Source organism: Camelus bactrianus, chromosome 19, assembly GCF_048773025.1.
Source record: "Camelus bactrianus isolate YW-2024 breed Bactrian camel chromosome 19, ASM4877302v1, whole genome shotgun sequence".
Lineage (NCBI taxonomy): Eukaryota > Metazoa > Chordata > Mammalia > Artiodactyla > Camelidae > Camelus > Camelus bactrianus.
Window position 1 is genome coordinate 11,149,110 of NC_133557.1, and position 20,761 is coordinate 11,169,870.

Sequence of the window (20,761 nt, forward strand, 5' to 3'; positions counted from 1 at the left end):
TAAAAATACAATTTAAAATAAATGTATTCCAAGTGGACCCTGAAAAATCAGTATCATTTGCTAAAGCGTTAAAAAAAAAAACCAATAACAAAAACAAAACACATAGCTTTGGGAAAAAAAAAATATATATATATATACATTGGAGTCCTCCATGATTGGCTGGTGCTCCAGCCCTGAAAATTATGGGGACGCTGGCCTCACGTGTCCATGTGTCCTTGTGTTGGTGTGTGCATCTCTCAGAAGGTCTCTGTTTCCATCAGAGTGGGTCTGTGAGGGTAGAGGGTCCGTGTCTGGCCTCATGCAGTGTCTGTGGGTGGTGTGATATGGCTAGAGGCCTGGTCAGAGCCCACGGGGCCCTGGCAAGTGAGCCGGGCCTAGCCTGGCCCAGCCTGGCCCAGGCCCATGTCGTAGAGGAAGGAGGGCCCCTTCCTGGCCTTGGCCCGGATGCCAGGGCCATCCCCTCTTCCCTCACTGTCGGCCCTAATCCCACCACCTCCCAGCTCTGGGACAATGGTGGCTTTGAGATCTGCCTGGCAGATTCAGACACCTGGGTAATCTGTGGGTGGCTGATGCCTGGCCCTAGGCGTGCCAGAGACGCCCCCTCCACTCCCCTAATCCCGTCTGTGGATGTTCACACAGTAAATTCAGGGCCACCTAAAACCACACCACTACCCTCCCCAGGCCCAGTGCACAGATGGTGGGGAAACCAAGGCACAAAGCTTGAGAGCCAGAAGGGCGAGGACAAACCATAGCTCCTCTCTGGACCTCAGTTTTCCCATCTGGGAAATGGGAGAGGGGTTAAATGCTCTAACCTCTAATCTGATTTCAACATTCTTTGAGTGATCAGTTACCTCTGCTTTACCCTGGGCATAAAATGAGGGCTGGGCTGGCAGGGGGAGCCCTGCGCTGTGACCCCAACTCCTAGGGAGGTAGTGGTGGAGATTCTCTCCTCATGAGCATTGCCTACCCTCTAAGCTTCACTGTTTGAGGAAGTGGAGGCTCTGAGAGATGCAGCCAGTGCCGAAGGGCACACTTGCATGTAGTGCTAGACTTGAACCCTCTCTGCCTGAGTCCATGTCTCCTCCTTGCTTTTTCACACAACATTCAGCAGCAAGACGCAGCATCTACCTTTAAAGAAAGTGAGATCCAGAGAGGGTGTGTAGTCTGCTCATAGTCACAGAGCAAGAAGGGAGCAGAGCCAGGTCTTTGATCCTGGGGGCCTGCCAGGATGGTGGGAAGGATGAAGCCTACACACCATTCCCCACGTTTGTGTCCACACCAGTCACCACTCAGCCTGCCTTCTCCCTCCCAGCCCACTTCAGCTCCAGTACCTTCGGGGGGACCTCCAAGGGACCTTGCCATCCCCTGACTTTCTCTGGCACCTCTTCCTTGATGCCTTACAGTTCATCTCCTGGATACCGTTCTCACAGCCAGACTAGTCAGGTGAGGGTGAGGACATGTAACATCAGCCCATTTTGCAGCTGGGGAAACTGAGGCCCTGAGATAGTGATGACCAGAGTCGGGATTTGGACCCAGGAATTCTGGTTCCAGACCTTCACTCTGGGAGCTAATGCCTAGGAGGTCTTTCTCCTCAAGTCCTTCTCCTGCTCTAATCCCTTCCTTGGCTCCACATCACCCAGGGTTCTCAAAAGTGCTGCACATCAGATTGCCCCTGGAGACTGGTTAAACACGCCAGTTCCCAGGCCCCGTACCCCAGGCCTGTTGAGTCCGGGTTGCAAGATGGGGCCTGGAGATATGGATTTTCATTAATCCTTCTCATGGGCCGGCCCATCCCTGACTCGACTTCAGCACATGAAGGTGGGTAAGTGGTGTCCTCTGGAGTGGGGTGTGCAAGGAATTGGGAAAAAAAAGGCCAGAAACTGGGTAGCATCTTCCTCCCTTCCAGGGGGCTGGGCCAAGCGGTGGCTGAGATGATGACTGTCACAGTTAGACAGGTGGCTGGGCTCTTGTGTGACTTTGGGCCAGTGGCTTCCCCTTGGAGAACCTTGGCTCCTTGAGGGTAAGATGGGGAGATACTCACAGTGCTAACCTTCCTGTCTTCGTGGTGACCGTATGGATTCCCACATATCAGTGCTTGCAAACAATAAGCGCTCCATAAATGTTAGGTGCTAGCTTTTCCTTCTGCTCCTTCCAAAAAATGTCTTAAAAATATTGGCAACACCCAGTGCTGGCGAGGATGCGGAGCAGCTGTGACTCCCAGACTGCTGGTGGGAGTGCCAGTGCAGAGGCACTGGGAGAGCCCTGGCGGTTCCCCAGAAAACTCGCCAGGCACATGCGTGTGCAGCACCGTGGTCCAGCAATCCCGCTCCTGGCTGGCCATCTGAGAGAAGTAGAAGATAAACCCATGTTCACAAAAAAGACTCAACAAGGATATTCAGAGCAACTTTACTCTAAGAGACAACTGGAAGGTCTGGGTGCCTTTAGACAGGGGAATGGATAGCAAACTGGGGGTGTTCACACAATGGGGTAGCACATAGAGAACAAGAACAAATCTTTGCCTTGCACAACGTAAATAAATTGCATAGACACAGGGTGTGAAGGGGCCACGCAGGAAAGAGTACACACATGCAGTTCCGTTGACATGAGCCCAAGAGCATACTGGGCTCATCCATTAAGGTCAGGACTTGGAGGGGATCCCAGGGACTTCTGGTGTACTGTTTGTAAAAATTCAACAAGTTGTACGCTTAGGATCTGAGCTTTATATTTCAATAAAAGGCTTATTTTTTAAAAAGTGATGTTGAGAAAGCTGGCTTGGTGTCTTCAGTCATAAGATGAACACTATATGGTTAGCGGTTCAGAGATAGGGAGGTGAACCAGGCCAATACCATCCCTCCTCCCCAGCTCATCAGCAGGGCCTCAGGGCCCCGGGCAGGAGACCATGAGCACCAGAAACATGGTTACAGCCCTGAATGTCACCGATTCTGACAGAGGGGATCCCAGGAGGCTGTAGGATCACAGCCAGCTTGGGAGTCAGGAAGGCTTCCTGGAGGAGAGGATGCCTGAGCCAGGACCTGCAGAAGAAGTGCCAACAAAAGCCAAAGTCTGCCAAGCCCCTACAGTAACCTGCAGGGCCCCATCCCCTCCTCAGCCCCATGTCCCACATCCCTCTAAACGCACAGACTTCCCTGATGTTCCTGGAACACAACACCTCAAGGCCTTTGGACTTGCCCATCCCTCCATCTGGTGGGCTGTTCTCCAGACATCCACCTGGCCCACTCCCTCTCCTCCTGCAGGTCAAAAGTCACACTGGCTCTAATAGGAGGCCTCCCCTGACACCATACTGAAAATTACACCCCTTCTACTGCTTTATTTTTGCATCAGCCTCTGACTTACTGCATCATGTGCTTACCTGTTCCCTTCAGAGCTGTGCTGGCCCATATGATGGTCAATGGTATATGAGGAGATTGAACACTTGAAATGTGGCGAGACCAAATTTGGTGTTCAGACTTAGTATGAGAAAAAGTGTAGGGTGAGGCATTAAGAATTTTATATTGATTAGACAGTATATGATAATATTTTGGATATACTGGGTTAAATAAACTCTACTATGCAAATTAATTCATTTGTTTCTTCTATATATATATATATATATATATATATATATATATATATATATATATATATATATATTTTAATGTGGCTACTAGAAAATACTTTAATTGCATGATATTTCTATCAGTTATCTCCTCAGGGCTGCTGATTTGTTTCTTTTGTTTGTAGTTGTATCCCCAGCACCCAGCAAACAGTATGGGGTTCCCCAAATGCCAGCTGAAGAACTAACGAATGAATGGATGGATGAACGAATGAATTTTTCTCCACTGCCATCTCAGGAGGGGGAAAAGGCAGCCTGCTCTGGAGCACCGGGGACGCTGGGTCTCTGGAGGTGGGGGTGGGGTTGGTGCCCCTCCCCGACATCAGCCCAGAGTTCTTCTCTCCAGGCCTCATGTCTGTCCCCATGGCTGTCCCCGACGCCAGGCCTGGGGTGGGGGTGGCAGAGGGTCAGAAGACCCAGCAGCCCTAAGCTCCTTCTTTCTCTCCCTGGGCCTCAGTTGGGGTAGGAGGGGAGGCAGGGTGGATTCTGTGCCATTCGGGTGTGGCCCTTCGGGAATCCCGGAGGGAGACCCCATAGGTGGGCATGTCTGGGGGCGGGGCGCGGCTGCCTCTGCAGCCCCCATGCCTCCATTCCCACCCCTGGGCACCGACCCCAGCCCCTCCTTCACTCTCCCCCAAGAAGGAAGGCTTAGCTTAGGTCCGCGGTGAAAACCACAATTTGTTTCTGACGTGACACCTTGACGGGTTTCTGGCGGCTGTGCCCCCTTTGTGTCCCCAGAGTCATTGTAGGGATATAAGGGCCGCCCCCGGGCCCAAGAGGGTGGAGGAGCTGACAGGAGGCCGGGAACCCCCACCCCACCCCTCGTGGAACTGCAGGAGCCGGTAAGGCAGCCTTACTGGAGCCCAGGCTTTATCCAGATCCTCAACCCTTGACCCTGGGACCACCCCGCTGTCCCACCTGAATAATAGGCACAGAAGGAATTCTCCCTGGGAGGGCTCTGGGGGCACCTGGAAGGTAATGGGAGAAAATGTCTACTTTGCAGATGGGAAAACTAGGGCTCAGAGAGGGCAGAAGCAGAGATGGGTGGGCTGAGGTCAGAAATGTCCTAGACTCAAGGGGTGCCCATTTTTCTCTAAGCCACAGACTCTGACTGGTTTCCCACTGTGGGAGTATTTCCTTCTGTGAGAGACCCAAGGTTACAGGGAGCCACTCTGAGACAAGTCCTGGGGAAAGAAGACAGACAATGCTGGGACAGCTGCTGGTCCATACAGAACCTGTATGCACCCCTGTGCAAATGAGAAAAGGGGGTCCTCCTGGGTAGACATAGTCTGTGCCAGGGCAAACAGTTGGCGAGTGAAGTGGAGCTAAATTTCCATCCACACTCACCCCCTCAGCAGGCAACCCCTCCAGTATACAACCGTGCATGGAGGCCCTAGACACAGTCCTGCCCTCATGGAGCTCAAAGAGGTGGCAAACAAGGACACAAAAATGATGCATAATAGCAAATTGCTTTAAAGTAAATATTCTGGGTGGTGTTTAGTGAAAGATGGGCTTCTTTATACAAAGTAAAAGAGGGAGGCTTTTCCTAGCAGGTGACATTTATTCAGAACCTGAAGGATGAAGAGTCAGTCATGCAAAAAACCAGAGGAAGAGCCTTCCTAACAGAAGGAACAGAATGTGCAAAGGCCCTGAGGTAGAAGGAGCTTGTCATGGTTAACACCGAGAAGGCAGGCAGGGCCCTTGTGAGTAACAGTAAGGAGCCTGTGTGGGGGACCCCAGAAGGGTTTAAGCAGGGGTGACATGAGGGGATAGATGGGTATGTGATTGGGCTGGCAGATATGGAACTGCATGCAGAAAAGTCCCATTCTATGAAACTAGTAAGTTAGCTATGCTCCCACCTCCCACCTCGTTCTTTCCAACATCATTCAGAATAAAGGAGGGCAGGAGGAGAGAAATGAGGAATGTTAGGTCTAGTACTGGATGTCTCCAATCAGCCACCCCTTCTCAAACGACTTCATGAGCCAATAAGAAAGTGGTCCAGGGAATAGAGCTCCCATCCTGCTGTCCCAGAAAGGAAGGCCCATCTGTCGCTCTCCTTCAGGGACAGCTCCAGGGCCACTGGGGTCACAGAGGACTAAGACTTTTAAGTCAGATGTGTTAGCCTTTGCTTGCATTGGATGGAGAAGGCTTTCTTGGGAGTGAAGCTGGACTTGAGCTGGGCCAGGTGGGTGGGAGGGCCCCAGGTTGGTAAAGGGGCACAGGGAGGAAGAGGATCCTGGGCACCAGGACAGGATGGCCTCAGGGTTCCCGCTTCCGCCCCTGGTAGGTGTGACGCCGATGATGCTGGGTGTGTGGTCCCTGCTTCTCCTCTGGGGTCTGGTGACTCCGTGCCAGGGGCTGCTTGAGACAGTGGGCACGCTGGCTCGGATTGACAAGGATGAACTCGGCAAAGGTGAGCCCAAGGTGGGCACTGTGTGAGGGGTCCGCTGCAGCCTCAACAACCCCATTGATATGCTTACACTGCAGGAACAGACGAGGAAAGGTTTTGATTCCCAACCACACAGAGTTCAGGGGGTTAAAGGCTTGCTTGCAGGTTCCAATGCAGGATTAGTTCACTTTCTTCTGAGAGGTGAACTGGGTGGTATGGGCATGCGCGGGCTGTGTCTCCCTCAGGGAGGGGCAAGTGGGGTTGAGGAGGTCCAGGGGAGGGTGCTGGCTGCCCCACATTTCTGGAGCGGGGGGACTCTACTAGGCATTTGGGGCTCCAGGCCTCAACACTCTCAGGGTTAAGATAGAATAGTCATGAATAGCAAATGCTACAGGGAGCAAATGCTGCATGCTCCCTCCTTTAATTCTGCCCTCTCTTCTGGTGCTACTGGGTGGCCCAGGGTCAATCCCAAACCAATTTGCTGTGTGACTTTGGGCCAGTCTCTACCCGTCTCGGGGCCCTAGTTTCCTCATCCAAAAATGAACCTTCCTACCCCTGCCCTCTTTGCAGCCATCCAGAACTCACTGGTTGGGGGGCCTATCCTGCAGAATGTGCTGGGGACGGTCACATCGGTGAACCAAGGCCTCCTGGGCTCGGGGGGCCTGCTCGGAGGAGGTGGCCTGCTGAGCTACGGAGGGGTTTTTGGCGTCGTCGAGGAGCTTTCTGGGTAAGTCCTCACAATGTGGCCATTTGACCTACTGTGTGCCCTACAGAAAGGCTGGTCTTTGCTTTGGGGAATAAAGAAGAGGTTGACTCTTTAAAATTGGTTGGCAGGCAGTGAAGCAACCTGCCTGAGCTCATCCTAACCCAGCGAGGGAGGGCGGTAATGGGGCCGTCTGGGTGTTTAATCACGGCAATGCTGCCTGCCTCAGCTGGGCAGAAACCAGTCCATGGCTGGTGGTGGATCAGGGATCCTCAGGAAAGGCTGAAGGCCAGGAGCTGGGGGATCAGGAAGTGTCCCTGTACAGGAGGAAATGGGGTGCTGGGAGCAGAAAGGGGGATCAATGTCCACCTCCCAAAATAGTAAATGGATGTCTGGAAAGGGAGCTGGTCAGGGCTGACTGCCTGGAGGATCACTAAGTATCACTCTGTGGTGGACACTGTCATTATCCCTATTTTACAGATGTGGAAACTGAGGCATGGAGCAGCCATGTGATTTGCCCAAGTTAATGGTAGAGCTGAAATTGGAACCATCTGGCTTTTACCGGCTGCACCATGAGCAGCTGCTTGTGGGGTTGTTGCCAGGATGGTGACTATGTGTCAAACAGCTAAAATAGAACCTGGCACATAGTAAATGCTCAATAAATATTAGTTATTATTATTATAATATTATTATTAATAGATCTAGTCCCCCTCCCACTGTAGACTACCCCCTGCTTGGTGATGCTGGGGCCTCAGACATGAACCAGACATTGTCCTGGCTTCAAAGAGCCGCCAGTATGAGACTAGGCCCAAGAGTCATGATCCTGTGAGCTCAGGGCAGTGACGGAGACAGTCCGGCCAGGTGTGGGAGCTGCTTAGAAGAAGGCATTTGCCTGCATCAGAGAAGCAGGAAAGAGAGCTTCCTGCAGGAGGAGATACCCTAGCTGAAATCAGGAGAGCTGTCAGCTAGCTGACAGTGGATTCAGAATGGAAGGAAAGTCAAGGAAAGGATGTTCCAGACTGAGAGAACAGCTGAGGCAAAGGCCCAGAGGACAGACAAAATAATGAACTGTGGGGAGCTGTGTTTGAGAACCCCCTTGGGTTGATATACAAGCCTAGGAGGTGGGAGTGGGAGGACAGTGACTTAGGCCAGAGACGGAACCAGGGTTGTGGCCATGGGGATGGGGTCGGAGGGGCACTTTAATTCATTGAGCCTCCAGTGAGGATGATGGTTTACAGTTCTAGAGCATGTGCTTTACCAGCTGCTGCACCTACCTTATCTCACTTGTCTTTGTAACATGCCTCTGAAGTGAGTACTTGTATTACCCCCCTTCACAGGTGAAGAAACCGAGGCCCAGAGAGGTGAAGTCACAGGCCCAAGGGCCCACTGTTGGTTTTATGGGTTAGAGGTGGGATGGGAGACACACCGGAGAGAGGCTGTAGGTGCTTGCTGCCTGGTCTGGGATGGTCCAGGCACTAAGGGAGTAGCGCTGGGGGGTGTCTGGTAGTGAGTGGCCTTCTCCACGCAGCCTGACGTTTGAGGAGGTCACACTGCCAAAGGTGTCTCTGAAGCTGCTGCCGGAGTTTGGGGTGCAGGTGACCCTGCACACCAAGGTGGGCCTGCATGGCTCTGGGTGAGTGTGCCCCTGGGAACCTCTACCCTACTGCTCCCCACCCCATCCCACTGCCCCACTGGGGACCCCCTACCCTATTGTCCCCCAACACCCACCCCCCTGCCCCCTATTTTATCCCACCCTACTTCCTTCCCAAGGGACTCTCATTCTCCTATTCCCTCCCTGGATCGCAACCCACTACCCCTCCCCAGGGATGTTCAACCCACTGATGTCTGGGACTTCCATCTCACTCTCCCTGAAGACCCCTACCCCACTGCCTGGAGCTCACCGGTGGGGTTGGGGGAAGGGGGCTTGGGGACTAGACCGCTCGCAGGGCTAGCCCACCCACCTCTCGACAGAGCCCTGGGGTGGGCGTGGCTGAGGCGACCTGGTGGGTGGAGCGTGGCCAGGCCAGGTCCCAGCCTCTGGTCTTGCAGCCCCCTGGGGGGACTCCTGCAGCTGGCCGCCGAGGTGAACGTGTCGTCGCGGGTGGCACTGGGCGTGAGCGCGCGAGGTACGCCCATCCTCATCCTCAAGCGCTGCAGCACGCTCCTGGGCCACATCAGCGTGCTCTCGGGGTGAGTTCGCAGGCTTGAGCCGGTGCTGGGCCGTTTCCCGCGCCCCTACCTGCCGGGTTCATCGCGCCTGCGCGCACGGGCATCTCCTGGGTCTCCTGGGACCGGCCCGCTGGGCGGGTCCTGAATTCACCCCGCCTCCGCCGGTCTTGCTGGCTTACCCCGCCTCACAGAGCCGTAGACTGAGGCCAACACCGTCACGAGCTCTGGCCCAGTCCGCGGTTTGCCATATCCACTCCTGAGTGTCCCCTTTCTCCTAATGTCCCTTCTTCCAAATAGAACAAGGGTCCCCTGTGGTCCCTTGACCTGTGGACATCTCAGTCCCTTCTCTTAGCAAATCAGACACCCAGCTCAGCCCTGACTTGCTGTGTGACCCCCACAGAAACCCCCACCCCTCTCTGGGCTTCACTGTCCCCATCTGTATTACGAGGACCTAAATTCAATGATCTGGAAGTCTCTGGCACTTCTGTATCCATTTCTTCCAACACAATGGCCCTTCCTATACTTGTTTGAATCGTCACTCCCATGGGACAGCTGAGGCCCAAAGAGGGCAAGGAACTTGTCAAAGGTCACACACACAGATTGAGGCAAGCATGAAGATGCGCTGGCTCTGGACTCAGGTCCAAGGCTTTCTCTCAGCACTCTACACAGACCCCCAGTGGCCCCTGCCCCAAACTTTGAGTCAACCCCTGTTAGTCTCTCTGTTCCAGGCCAAATCCCATACTTACACTCCACCTGTGCTGGGTGGCCCTGAGCAGTGATGGGTGATCAGGCAGCTCTGTGTTAGCTCCCAAGAAGAAGGTACCTAGATTGGTCCTTCTGCAGAAGGGCCTTAATAAGGGGTTTCTGGGCAGGGTCTTTGGGCTCCATCCTGCTCCTATGGGCTAGAGGGGGCTTGGAGGAGGTGGAGCCCAGGAGGGTGTTGGTGACCTGTGGTTGTGGTCCTGTGGTTGTCACCCCTCCCTCTGTACCCCCATGGTCTCCAAACAGACCTAAGCCCATCTGCATGCACTTCTCATCCTCAGGCCACCCTCTCATGCGTTCATTTATTCAACAGATATTTATTCATTCAACAAATATTCATTCATTCAACGAATACTTATTAAACCCTCACTCTAAGTCAGGTGCTGTTCTAGGCCAAATGTCACTTGTCTATACTTATTGGAGGAGACAGGGTATCAGATATTTATTGAGTACAGACACATAAACACTCCCATTTGATCTCAGCGGCAACAACTCTAAGGCAGGCACTGTATGGATGGGGAAACTGAAATCCTCCTCTGGGTCCCATGTTGAGACAGACCCAGAATTTGAACCCAGGTCCCCAAAGCCCCAGCCAACCCCACCAGGAAGGAAGACAGGAGATGTCCAGAGCCCCCAGTGCCCAGCCTGCTACATCATCTGGGTTGGCACTGTCCCTGTACACTGACCACACCCTCACGCATCTCTCTCTGCCCAGGGTGCTGCCTGCACCGCTCTTTGGGGTTGTGGAACAGACACTCTTCAAAGTGCTGCCAGGATTGGTGAGTGTGGGGGTCATAGGCTAGTGGCACCCCTCCCCCTGGGCTTGCCGCTCCTTCCCCAGCTTGGAGTAAATCTGGGCGCCAGACAGGATTAGGCTGTTCTTTCCTTTCACGCCCACCAGGTAATCCCATCCTGGCCTGCCCACGGGACTCCCAGGTGCCACCTATCAGTCTGGAGGTGGCCTGGCACAATGTGTCCCCAGAGTTCCCAATCCTAAACTCACAGCTTCAGGTGACCTGAGTCCCCTGCTCCCAAATCCAAGTCCCTTTCTTATCCCCTGCTCTGTCTTTGCCACGTGTATTATATTATTATTTATATATTTCTTTAAACTAGCTCTGAATTAAAATTGGGTCACTCAGTGATTTTAAACTGAACCCTGTGCTTAGCCAACATGTCCAGAAAATCATGTACATGTATAGTAATGCATCATATGTTAAGCACCTCACGATTAAACTGCTCCAGGATGCTTGTCCCTGGCCTGCCCCTGCTGTCCCTTGAACTACACTTGAGAAGAGCTGGTCTGGCCAAGACCCCACTTCATCGAGGACGGAGAGGGGAGGGGCCTGCGGGGGACACACAGCCTGCAAAGGGCAGTCAGGCCTCCTGATCCCCGGCAGGACCTCTCATGTGAAGAACACCCGTGGAAGCGGCAAAACTGCCCTGGGCTTGAAGAATCCAATCAGAAAAGCAGCTCAGGGGGAGAAGGGAAGTTCCCAGCAGCAGAGACCCCAGCCAGGCCTGACTCAGCTGGATTTCAACAAGGGGGTGTGGGTACATTTCAATTGTGGCCCCTAACTGAGGCCTCTGAACAATTGGCTACAAGGCAGAATTTATGTGACTCCAAGAGGTTTTAAAAATAAGACTTAATTGCTGGCACTTAGAGATTAGAAATTTCTCTTAACAATCCGATTTCTGGCCTCTCCTATGCAATCAGCCACCCCAGCTGCAGGTACCTCCTTCCTGCAGGTCACACCTGGTTGGCGCCCAGGGGGTCCTCCCTCCTCCCATCACAGCCCTTCTGGTCTCCTCTCATGTCTGTAACGTGCCTGACCCCAGAAGCCCTAGAGTCTGGGGGTCCAAGTTTAAGTGGAAAGGCAGCCCTCTCTCGTCTCTCTGAGAAGAGCTGTGACCTTGGGCAGGTCGCCTGTCTCCTCCGGCCCCAGCTGTGGACTGAAGGCTCTGTGCTGGGTCACCTCTGGGGTTTCTGCTCCAGGGGCCTCAGCTTTTGTGACTCCCAGACTCAGGATTCTGGAAGCCGAACTGCTTGCTCTCTGTTCTCACAGCCCAAGGGTTTTCAGGAAACACAGGGTGGTGTGTGCAGTGGATGCCCTGGGTCCAGGCCTGCCTCCAGGTAGAGGCAGGAGGTGCCCTTCTGTGGGGTCTGGACTGTACATCTCCCAGCACCCACCTGGGTGGCAGGAGGGCCTGAGGCCTCAGAGGGAAGAGCCACTCTGCCTCCCCAGGGGAGGGCCTGGTCCCCACGCCCCCAACTGGTCTCTGGAATGTGTCTTTCCATCCCCGCAGCATCCTCCAAGGATTTCTGAGGGGGCCCTTGTAACTTGTCCTCTGTTCCAACCACTCTGCCCTCTGACACTTCCAGCTCCTGTCCCCTCCCTCTGTGTGCCCCTCCCTGCATCCATCTCCACATTCTGCCTTGCCTTGGTCCTGGGACCACATAGCAAGTCATTTAAAGAAAGTGCAGCTGTTCCCTGTGCCAGACTGGGGCCCGCTCTTACTTTCCTGTAACTCCTGTCTCCTCCGGACACAGCTGTGCCCCATGGTGGACAGTGTGCTGGGCGTGGTGAACGAGCTCCTGGGAACTGTGCTGAGTAAGTTGGGGTCCACCCCCTCCTCTTTGCACCTCCTCTTACCCACTCCCCCATTACCCCAGTGGGTGGGGTACCAGGGAAGAGGACAGGTCAGAATTCTGGGTCCTTTCGTGTGTTCCTCAGACTGACAAGGCCACCCCTTTGAGGAGGCCTACTGGTGGAGTTCTGGGCAGAGGCCGGTTCAGCAGGGCGTGGAAACTCGGAGCCATCCAGGTCCCCATCTGCCCGGGGCTTCAGGTCACATACTGAGCACCGGTGGTGTGTCCAGCACTGGCAGAAGCATGAGGCAGATGTTATTATTATCTGGACAGACAAGATGATCCAAGTCCAGAGCTTATGTTAGGAACCCCAGGCCCCATAGCTACAGTGACCCCCAGTCTCTCTGAGCCTTATGGAGACACAGATGCCTTTTGTATTCACAAAAGGGCCTTGAAAAGTATAAAAGTGCATAACTAGGATAAGGATAGAAAACTTGGGGGCAGCTATGTCTCTATACGTGACGTTATATGAGAGAGGCAGGGCAACAAGGTAGTTAGTGGTACCAGCTCTGGAAAACAGGAATCCTGGCTTTGCTGCTGTGGGGCTTGTGTAGCCTGTGGCTGGTGACTTCCTCTGTTGGAGCCTCAGTTTCTGTATCTGTAAAATGGGGATTATAGGAGCGCCCAGTGCATCTTAGTAGAATGCTAGGCATTCAGCAAGCACTCAATAAATAGAAGTAAGGCCTGTAATTTTGGGGGCCTGGACTTGTGGGGTCCTTCTCCCTCCTCCCCTCTCCATGCAGGCTTGGTGCCCCTTGGGGCTCTTGGGTCCGTGGAATTCACTCTGGCCACACTGCCTCTCATCTCGAACCAGTACATAGAGCTGGACATCAATGTGAGTGCCCACTGTGGCCCTGCCCACAGCTGGGGGTTGAGTACCGGTGGAGGCCAGGTGGGGAATGCTGAGTCAAAGGGAGGTGAGCAAGCTCCCTGAGACCCCGTCATGCCCTGTCTCCGGCCCCTGAAGCCCATCGTGAAGAGCATAGCAGGTGACATCATCGACTTCCCCAAGCCCCACCACCCCATCAAGGTGCCCCCCAAGGAGGACCACACATCCCAGGTGACCGTGCCTCTGCACCTCTTCAACACTGTGTTTGAGCTTCTGCAGACCAATGGTGCCCTTGACCTGGACATCACCCCTGAGCTGGTGAGTGTGGCTCCCTGCTTTGCTGTGCCTTGGTGATGCTAGTGGTGACCTAGTCACATCATCACTGATCAACCTTGATGAGCCCTCTTCTTCTAACTGGAGAGAGTTAGACAAGTTTACAGCACACACATGCCCATTCTTGTCCCTGTGGCAGATGTTGATATTTGATGGTGGCCCTCTACTTGGCTAAACCTGAATGGGACTTCTGAATCCTTCTCAACATGATACTTCAGAAAGTCACTTTCAGTTGATCCAAATTGGCATATGAAATGTAGCCAACTTTCCATCCCTGTGCCAGATGAGCCCTTCTTGAGTCAAAGCCCAATTTTACACTAAAGTGTGAATGACTAACATTTCCACTGCTTCCTCAAGAGCAGATTTGAGTTGGAGTGAACAGTAAGGTTGGGCTATACCAAGGTTACTTGGACATTTGTTCCAAAGCTTCTTAGACCTCTCTGTTTCCATTCTGGCCCCTCTCGTGCCCTCACAGATGTCTGGAAGGCCAAGCCCTCAGAAACCTTACCCAGAGACATTTTCTTGATCTCAGCCCTGTCTAAAGACAATGAGCTCTGAGCCACTGGGGCCCCCCCATCTGCAGCTCAGCCCAAGGGAGCGGGGATTGATCACTTATTTCCTGCAGGTTGCGGCCAGAGAGCACTCCAAAGGCCTCTGGTTGGTTGAAACAGACCTCTGAGCTGGGAGGCAGGTGTGACCAGATTTTCCAATTTTTTTAGCCAGAAACTGGCAGACTTAAGTGAAATGTCCTGATTTGTAAATACTGGAAACAAATTCATAGTTTTTAAACATACTTTTTGGGTGAAAGGCAAAAATGTCTAGTGTCAGATTTCTGGGCCTTCAGATTGTGTGCTCTGGCAGGGCAGTTTAGAAGTTCTAGAATTAGCCTACTCAGGTCAAAGCCTGGTGCCACCACTTACCAGCTTATGACCCTGAACAGGAGCCTTGGGTCTCCCATCTGTAAAATGAGAGTAATCATAGCACCCCCTTCTTGGAGCTGTTGTAAAGGTGAAATGAGCAAAGGCACACAAAACCCTTAGCATGTGCCTGGCACATAGTAAGGCTTATCATTGACCAATTGAAGGAAAATGAGTGTCTGTAAGAGATGTATGTATGTAATTGGGGGTTGAGGGGGGGAAATATTTTGTATGTGCTGAGGGATCCCTATCTCATCTCTGTATTTACCCTCCATCCCATTTGGTCTCGGGTCCAGGTTCCCAGCAATGTCCCATTGACAACTACAGACCTGGAGGCTTTGGCCCCTGAGGTGAGTGACCCTCTCATAGGCTTTGATCTCTGTAGTCCTTTCCTGATGACCCTGAATGGACTCTAGAATCTTTCTCAATACAGCTCTCCACAGAGCTGTGATTGAATGTTGAGTCCAAATTCACACTAAAGTGTGATTGACTAACACCTATCTTTTCTTGATAGCAGATTTTGCTTAGAGATGAAAGGACCAGGATTTAACTGCCCCAGAAGTCAACTGGGCATTTATCCTGTGACTGTTACTCCTCTGTCAAGCAGAGGACAGGAGATTCTTTCCAAGTGACTGAACCTCCACCCTTCAGCTGCCTTATTTCATCTTGGTTCTAGTCTTTCTTCTTTGTCCTTGGAGAGAAGACTCAGGGCAGTGGCCTTGGGAAGGGAATTGAAGGGAGAAGATTCAGAGACATTTGACCAGTGGGCATCAATCAGTACATGACTACAGAGCCTGGCCTTCAGCATTCCACCCCTTGGCTGGGGATGAACCAGCTTCTTTCCAGCTGTTGGACTCTGATTTATACTGAAGTTGAAATGACTACTACCAGGTCTTTACAAAACAGCAGTTTTTGATAGAGGTTAGGAAGAAACTGGCAAGGTCTGGATTTCCACCAGAAAGAGTGGCAGGGGCAGCTGAATCTGGGGGCACAGACCAACTCTGTGAGCCTTCTTGAAAGTAATGATTCAAAGCATGAGTGGGGCCTCTGCTTATTGGAGTCTTTGGCTAAAGGGCATAGGAGTCTCAGGCAAAGGAGGAGATTGGAGCTAGACACGCAGCAGAGCCTCTTTCTTCTGGGGAGTTTTAAGATGGTGGAGAGGGGCTTCAGGGAGGCAAAGGTGGTAGGAGCAGGGACCCCTGATTCTATTAGTGGGGCTGCCCTCACGCCCCATGCTCGGCCCCTGCTTCTCTCCAGGGCCTGAGGAAGTTGCCCCCTGGTCAGCAGCTCCTGCTCTCACTGCGGGTGAAGGAAGCACCCATGGTCACGCTCCAGAACAAGAAGGCCACGGTCTCCATCCCAGCTGACATCCATGTGCTATCCTACCTCCCTAAAGGGACCCCTGAAGCCCTCTTCGAGCTGAACGGGGTGAGTAGCTGAGGGGTGGGAGCTGGCACTGGGGTTCTGAGTAGGCCAACCCTCTCCAGGATGCAGATTTCAGGGTAGGAGGCCCCACATGGCATAGCACACACAGGAAGTCCCTCCCCAAGTGTCATCACCTGAGCTGAGATCCAAGTGCCTTTAGACGCCTGCCTGCTCCCGCATCACACACGTCCATGCTGCTTCCTCAGGATCTCAGAAATTGCCCCCATCTCCCCAGCCTCTCTGCTCAGATATCTCTGGGATCTCTGGGATGACCCTCTAGTTTCCTGCTGGCCCCCTACCTCCAGTCTGCTCCCCTCCACCCCACCTCTGCTAGTTTTCCCTAACACACATCTGGGCAGAGGCAGGTCCCTCTCCTGCTCACTTGCTCCCATGACCACACACCATTCAATGCCCTCTGCCTCATTCCCTTGCCTTTCCTGTCCTTGCGCCCTAAGCCTCAGTTACCCGGGACTACCAGGTCCCACCACCCTGTCTTTGAGCAGCACCACCACCTGGAGTGCCGTTTCTCCCCTTCCCTTGGCTCACTCCTCACCTTTCAAGATTCAGCTCAGGTGTCACCTCGCTGGGGATCCCTTCCCTCACCCCACCGCAGGCTGGATTGAGGGTTTGTTCAAGTTCCTGCAGCCCCAGGACTTCCTCTCATATGACACTGGTTGCCCTCAGTACTCTGTTTCCTGAGCACCAGAACCTTCAAGTTGCCTCCTCATAGACCAGCATGGACCCTAACAACACAATAGGGCCTCAGCAAGGGTTAGTGGAGGGAATGGATGGTGGAAATTCATCCATTGGCCAAGGCAGGCCTGTCCTCAAACTCCTCCTGCTTAATCTGCCTGCTTTTCCTGTGCAGGTGATGACTTTAAATGCCCAGCTGGCTCCCTCGGCTACCAGGCTGCACCTCTCCCTGTCTCTGGAACGGTAACGTGGGATCCTAGCCCTTGTCTTTATGAACAAGAATGAAGGACCAACAGAAACCGCCTCTTAGATCTTGAGCATCAACTAAATTATAGGTGTTTTACCAGAATCCTCTTTGCCTTCAGGATCTGTGGGGAAGGGGTAGTGTTGGCCCATTTTATAGATGAGGCAACTGGAGCTCAGAGAAGTGGCTCCAGAGCAAGCATCTTCCACTGTGGCTGCTCAAAACCTGGCCCTGGAGAGAAACCTACTGCTGGGATATGGAGTCCAGACTCCTGAGTTATGAGCCCTGAAGCGGGCCACGGAGATAACTGTCCTTGTTATTCATGTGAACTAGTTATTTCTTTAGTTTCTCCACCCTGTGATAATCATAATAACCAAGATCATGAAGTTGATGACAATTCTTCCTTAGACACGCACAGCACTTCACAGCTTGCAAAGCACAACTTGCACAGTGGGTTGTCCCTGGAGGCAGGTACACAATCTGGGCCTCCACTCTCCAGGCCCAGTGCCTTCACCTCGGCCTGGGGCCTGGGGCCAGTCTGTCCCGCCCCTGGATGCAGGGGTTTTCCCAGGGAGCTCTGGGATCTGACTGTCCTGAACCATAGGTTCCCAGTGCTCATCTGACCCCATTTTGGGGTCCCCTGCAGACCCCTTTGGCTACTACTGCCCCCCTGCAAGTCTCCACCACCACCCTATTTCTAAGCTTGGCAAAGGCCTCGCCCACTACCTCAGTTTATCTCCCCTTCCTGGTGGTGGTTGACGCCTCAGGCCTCAGGAGACAGAGGTGTATGTCTGGGCTCTGGCCCTGGACCTCATCTGGGCCAGCTGTGATCTGTTGGTGGTTTACTGCCTTCAGTGAGCAACTGCTGAGTGCAGGGTGCCCTGTGTCCAGGGCTCAGTCTGTGAGAGGGCCACTCCTTAGAGAGCTTTAGTCAAACAGTTGAGAGTCAGACCAAGGCTCTGGGGCCATGGAGTCAGAGGTGGCGGTCATGATGTCTCAGAGGGAGGTTAGATCCCTCCAGGTCTGTTTCATAGGTGGGAAAACTGAGCCTCTGAGCCAAGGCTGGTTAGAGGCAGAATGGGGCCTGGAATCCTGTTTCTTGATCCTGAGGAGCTGGGGGTGGGGCAGGCAGGGTGGGTGGGGCAGAGTGCCACTCAGCAGGTGGGGTGGTGGGTGCCAGGGCCCCTCAACATCTGTCTTTTCTCCACCAGTCTCAGTGTCAAGCTGGCCTCCCCCTTCAGCCACGCCTTCGATGTAAGTTTCTGGGAGGGTGAGCAGCTTGGCGGTAGTGAGGGTCTATAAGTCAGGGTGGAAAGGATGAGTCATGGGCCCTGTGACTGAGCTGGCCTTGGTCGGAGCTCTGCCCCAACAAGACAGGGTGGGCAGACATCAGGGCAGGTGTGTATGTGCGTGTGCGTGTGCGTGTGTGTGTATGTGTGTGTGTGGGCGCACGCACACACATGTGCACGTGTGAAACTGTCATCTTGGGAACGTGAATCTCATGATCTTCCAAAGTCTTGGAACCTCACAAAATTGTAAATATCTCAAACCTTACAAGGATTCAGAATTCTGGAACTTTACATAGGTAATAAAGTTTCTGAACTCAGACAGTTTCAGTATTTCAGAGGCGCACAGAGCCCTTAGTTTGCTGCTTCTCATAGAGTTCTGATGTTCTGGAATCTCACGGTGGTCTCAGGTTATGGATTGTTCTCAATGTTCTTAAACTGACAGGAATCTAAGAGCAGACCACACAGAGTTACTGGAGACGGGCACATCTCCTTTCTCAGACACGGGCCTCTTCCAGGACCCACAGACCCTTCCTCCAGGAGAGCAGCTTTTCTAAGCTCATGGGGCCCAGAGTGAAGCCGACCTAAATCAGAGTCCCCTTTGGGGTCCCTGGTGGACAGCCCACCAGGAACTGCCTTCAGGCTTGGGACAGTGAGGCTGGGGCAGCTGGGCCTCTGGGTTTTTCTCCCTGGGAAGGATTGCGCCGTTCCCTGTGGGGCCACACCTCCCAGCCCTCCGTGTGCTCTGTTGCAGGCATCCCGCTTAGAAGAATGGCTCAGTGATGTGGTCCGAGTGGCTTATGTGCCGAAGCTCAACGGTACGGGCCGCCTTCACTGTCTTCTTTGGACACGAGGAGTGTCTGAACTCAGGATTTCTGAATCATTGCCTCTCTCCATTGTTCTTAATAGAGACACTGAGGCTGGAGAGGGGTCTATCCCTATTTCTAAGACGCAGAAATCAAGATAATTTTCACTCAAACAACACTGATTAGCTCCTGCATCACACCAGACTCTGGGCCCCGAGAGCTATCTGACCTGAGTCATGTCTTCAAGCTCACAGTTCAGAGGGAAATAGTCATGTAAATGAGTAGAATATAGATGACCCAGAGCATGCAAGGCACTGACAGAACTTCAAGGAGGCTTTGCTGAGGGGAGCTGCTTACAACAGTACAGAAAAGGGGAGTTTTCATTTGGGTTTAGTAGAATGAGTAAGAGTAGGCCAATAAGGGAACCTGAGTCTCCAAGAAGAGAGCTGGCCAGCTCAAGCAAAGTGGTGGAATAGGGTCAGCAGGTCCCACCCAGACCCCACACATATCTTTGTTTTCAACCACCCCCTCTTCACAGTGAACCTGGATGTTGGAATTCCCCTGCCTAAGGTTCTCAATGTCAATTTTGCCAATGCAGCCCTGGAGATCATAGAGGTGAGTTTCTCATGCAGATATGGCCTAGATGGACCTTAAGATTGTCTCTGGAGAACCCTGCTTGAAACTTATGACGGGACTGCTCTGCCTCATCACCTGGTCTGTTCTGCACCATTTGCTAAATTGCTCAGGGAGTTATAAATTACCCAACTTGGAAATGGCAAATATATGACATACCTGCTACCATTCCTTCCTTACTTGCCCATGGCAGACATTGTCAATCAATCACAGAGTTCTTTCCTGTTGAATTCAGACACATGACTGGCCTATAGGATGGACTCTCAGATTTACTCACAGAATCACAGTTTCCCTGGCCCCAGGGTGGCAAATACATATTCTGTCTCTGCCTTCTGCTGTGCCTGTGGCAGGCATGGCTAATAGATTGACCCTTTTTCTTACTGAATATTGACATGGCCCCACAATCCTTTTCAATCTAGCACAACTTTCTGAGCCTTGGAACAGCTGGGAGTGGGCAGATCAGGGAGTTCTGAGTCCATTTCTCAGATGAGGACCAAGGCTGGAGGAGGCCAAATTTCTGGCCCAAGTTCACACAGTAAATTAGTAGGAGAAATGGCACTTTAACTTAGATCTCTTAAATCCTAAAGTCAGTGACCTTTCCCACACTGAATGTCGTTTAATCATCATTCATTTGTTTGTTCATTCATTCATTTAATGAGTGCCAGCTATGGTCCAAGTGCGGTGCTAACCCCAGGGTGGTAAGGGAGGAACACGGAGATGGCTGCAGGGATGGGGGGATATGGCGGGGGTGTTGGGCACAAGGACTCAGGGGACCTAACCTAGAACTGTCGCTCCTTGTAGAATGCCGTTGTGCTGACTGTGGCATCGTGAGGCTGACAGACGGCCGCCATCCCTCCCTGTTGACTGCCAGATTCCTGTCCACCTGCCTCAATTTCCCTCCCAGGTCTAGCCTGTGTTGGTGACAGTTTAAGTGTCCCTTATCCACCCAGGCCCACCCAGGTGCTCTGGCCCTGCAGCTCTGCCCCGAATCTGGGGAGGAGACTGCAGGGTTAGCCATGAAACTGCTTTGGAGAAAGCTCTGGGGCCTCCCTGGCAAGTCCTGAGCTCCCAATAAACAATCCTCTGTCTCAGCACCTCCCTGCAGGTTTGTTCTCTCGTCACACAGAGGCTGCCTCGCTTTCTGCCTCTGTTGCCCTCCCCAGCCTCAGGCAGGGCTCCTGGGAGGCGAAGGGACTGGGACCTAGTCGTTGTAGCTTCGTGTTACAAACTTACCTGGTTGGCCTGGCAGCCTCTGTGTCTTGTCCTGCCTTCCTCCCCCTCTGCCTCGAGCTCCCTGTGTCCCCCTCTCCTC

General features: G+C 53.0%; 1 protein-coding gene across 1 annotated transcript; it reads left to right on the top strand.

Moving 5' to 3' along the window:
- Window positions 1-5,908: 5,908 nt before the first annotated feature.
- BPIFB3 (BPI fold containing family B member 3) lies at window positions 5,909-20,506 on the top strand. The gene is made up of 15 exons (XM_010960862.3): window positions 5,909-6,026; window positions 6,573-6,729; window positions 8,234-8,338; window positions 8,755-8,895; window positions 10,352-10,415; window positions 12,185-12,245; window positions 13,027-13,118; window positions 13,251-13,430; window positions 14,659-14,712; window positions 15,620-15,790; window positions 16,656-16,723; window positions 17,936-17,978; window positions 18,765-18,828; window positions 19,355-19,431; window positions 20,251-20,506. The coding sequence occupies exons 1-15, from the start codon at window positions 5,912-5,914 to the stop codon at window positions 20,278-20,280; spliced, it is 1,422 nt and encodes a 473-aa protein (XP_010959164.2). The 5' UTR covers window positions 5,909-5,911; the 3' UTR covers window positions 20,281-20,506.
- Window positions 20,507-20,761: the final 255 nt, after the last annotated feature.

Bases quoted from the DNA above. Each gene is read 5' to 3' on its own strand.
- BPIFB3 (XM_010960862.3), top strand. From the start codon at position 5,912: ATGATGCTGGGTGTGTGGTCCCTGCTTCTCCTCTGGGGTCTGGTGACT. The intron at 6,730-8,233 runs GTAAGTCCTCAC...TTCTCCACGCAG, and splicing joins GTCGTCGAGGAGCTTTCTGG to CCTGACGTTTGAGGAGGTCA. The intron at 13,119-13,250 runs GTGAGTGCCCAC...CGGCCCCTGAAG, and splicing joins ACATAGAGCTGGACATCAAT to CCCATCGTGAAGAGCATAGC.